This window comes from Eimeria mitis, genomic scaffold (genome assembly GCF_000499745.2).
Source record: "Eimeria mitis Houghton genomic scaffold, Emh_scaff1696, whole genome shotgun sequence".
Taxonomy (NCBI): Eukaryota; Apicomplexa; class Conoidasida; order Eucoccidiorida; family Eimeriidae; genus Eimeria; species Eimeria mitis.
Genome location: NW_013570011.1, coordinates 4,040 through 5,078, shown reverse-complemented (window position 1 = coordinate 5,078; position 1,039 = coordinate 4,040). Strand labels below are relative to the sequence as shown.

General features: G+C 57.5%; 1 protein-coding gene across 1 annotated transcript in view; it reads left to right on the top strand.

Annotated features, from left to right (window-relative positions):
• EMH_0041980 (uncharacterized protein) overlaps positions 1-1,039 on the top strand; it is a gene marked incomplete at both ends in the record, with an annotated part of 8,678 nt that overhangs the window by 5,465 nt on the left and 2,174 nt on the right. Inside the window, one exon of the mRNA XM_013495683.1 lies at positions 56-700. Within this exon, the coding sequence (XP_013351137.1) occupies positions 56-700 (645 nt within the window). The remainder of the gene's footprint in view (positions 1-55; positions 701-1,039) is intronic.

The window sequence follows — 1,039 nt, the reverse complement described above, 5'->3', positions numbered from 1 at the left end:
TTTTTTTTTTTTTTTTTTTTTTTTTTTTTTTTTTTTTTTTTTTTTTTTTTATTAGGATTTGCGTTCTCCTGACCCCTCTGTAGGGGACAGCCCCTGGCTGTCTGAGCTGTCTCCTTCTGTCTCCTCCGCATGCAGCCCCACCCCCGCCTCACCGCAGCACGAGCCTCTCCCCCCCCCAGCAGCAGCAGCAGCAGCAGCAGCAGCAACAGCAGCAGCAGTAGCAGCAGCAGCAGGGGAAATTACAGCTCTCCCGCCTGCAGCAGATGCAACAGATCTACCACCTGCAGCAGCAGATGCAGCAGCAGCAGCAGCAACAGCAACAGCAGGTGCTGCTGCTGCAGCAACAGAGCCGCCAGCAGCAGCAACAGCAGCAGCAGCAGCAGCAGGATCCTCTTCTGCCGCTGTAAAGAAACAACCATCATCATCATCATCATCATCATCAGCAACAACAACAACAACAGCAGCAGCAGCAGCAGCAGCAGCAGCAGCAGATGCATTAGTATATGAGTTGCTGCAGTGTCTGTCTGCATGCATGCCCTTTGTTGGGGGCCGGCTGACGCCGCTGCTGCGGAGCAGCAGCCTGGACGATGCTGCGTGGATAGCAGCAGCAGCAGCAGCAAACAACGCAGCAGCTTTTGCTGCTTCTTCTTCTGCTTCTCCCCGCAGCCTTCTTTCCTTTGCTTGTACGCAGCCATGGGAGGTGCTGCTGCTGCTGCATGCATCTGCTGCTGCTGAGGAAGCGCTGCAGCACACACTCAATCACTGCTCAGATAGCTGCTGCACCACCACTCCATCACACCATCAGCAGCAGCAGCAGCAGCAGCAGCAGCAGCAGCCACAGTACCGCCTCAGGCGACTCGCTTCCCGCCCTGGGTTGTACATGCATCTGCAGCAGCAGCAGCAGCAGCTCCTGCAGCTCCAACAGCAGCAGCAGCAGCAGCCCCACCCCCAGCCCCAGCACCCCCAGCAGCAGCAACAGCAGCAGCAGCAGCAGCAGCAACAGCAGCAACAGCAGCAGCAGCAGCCCCACCCCCAGCCC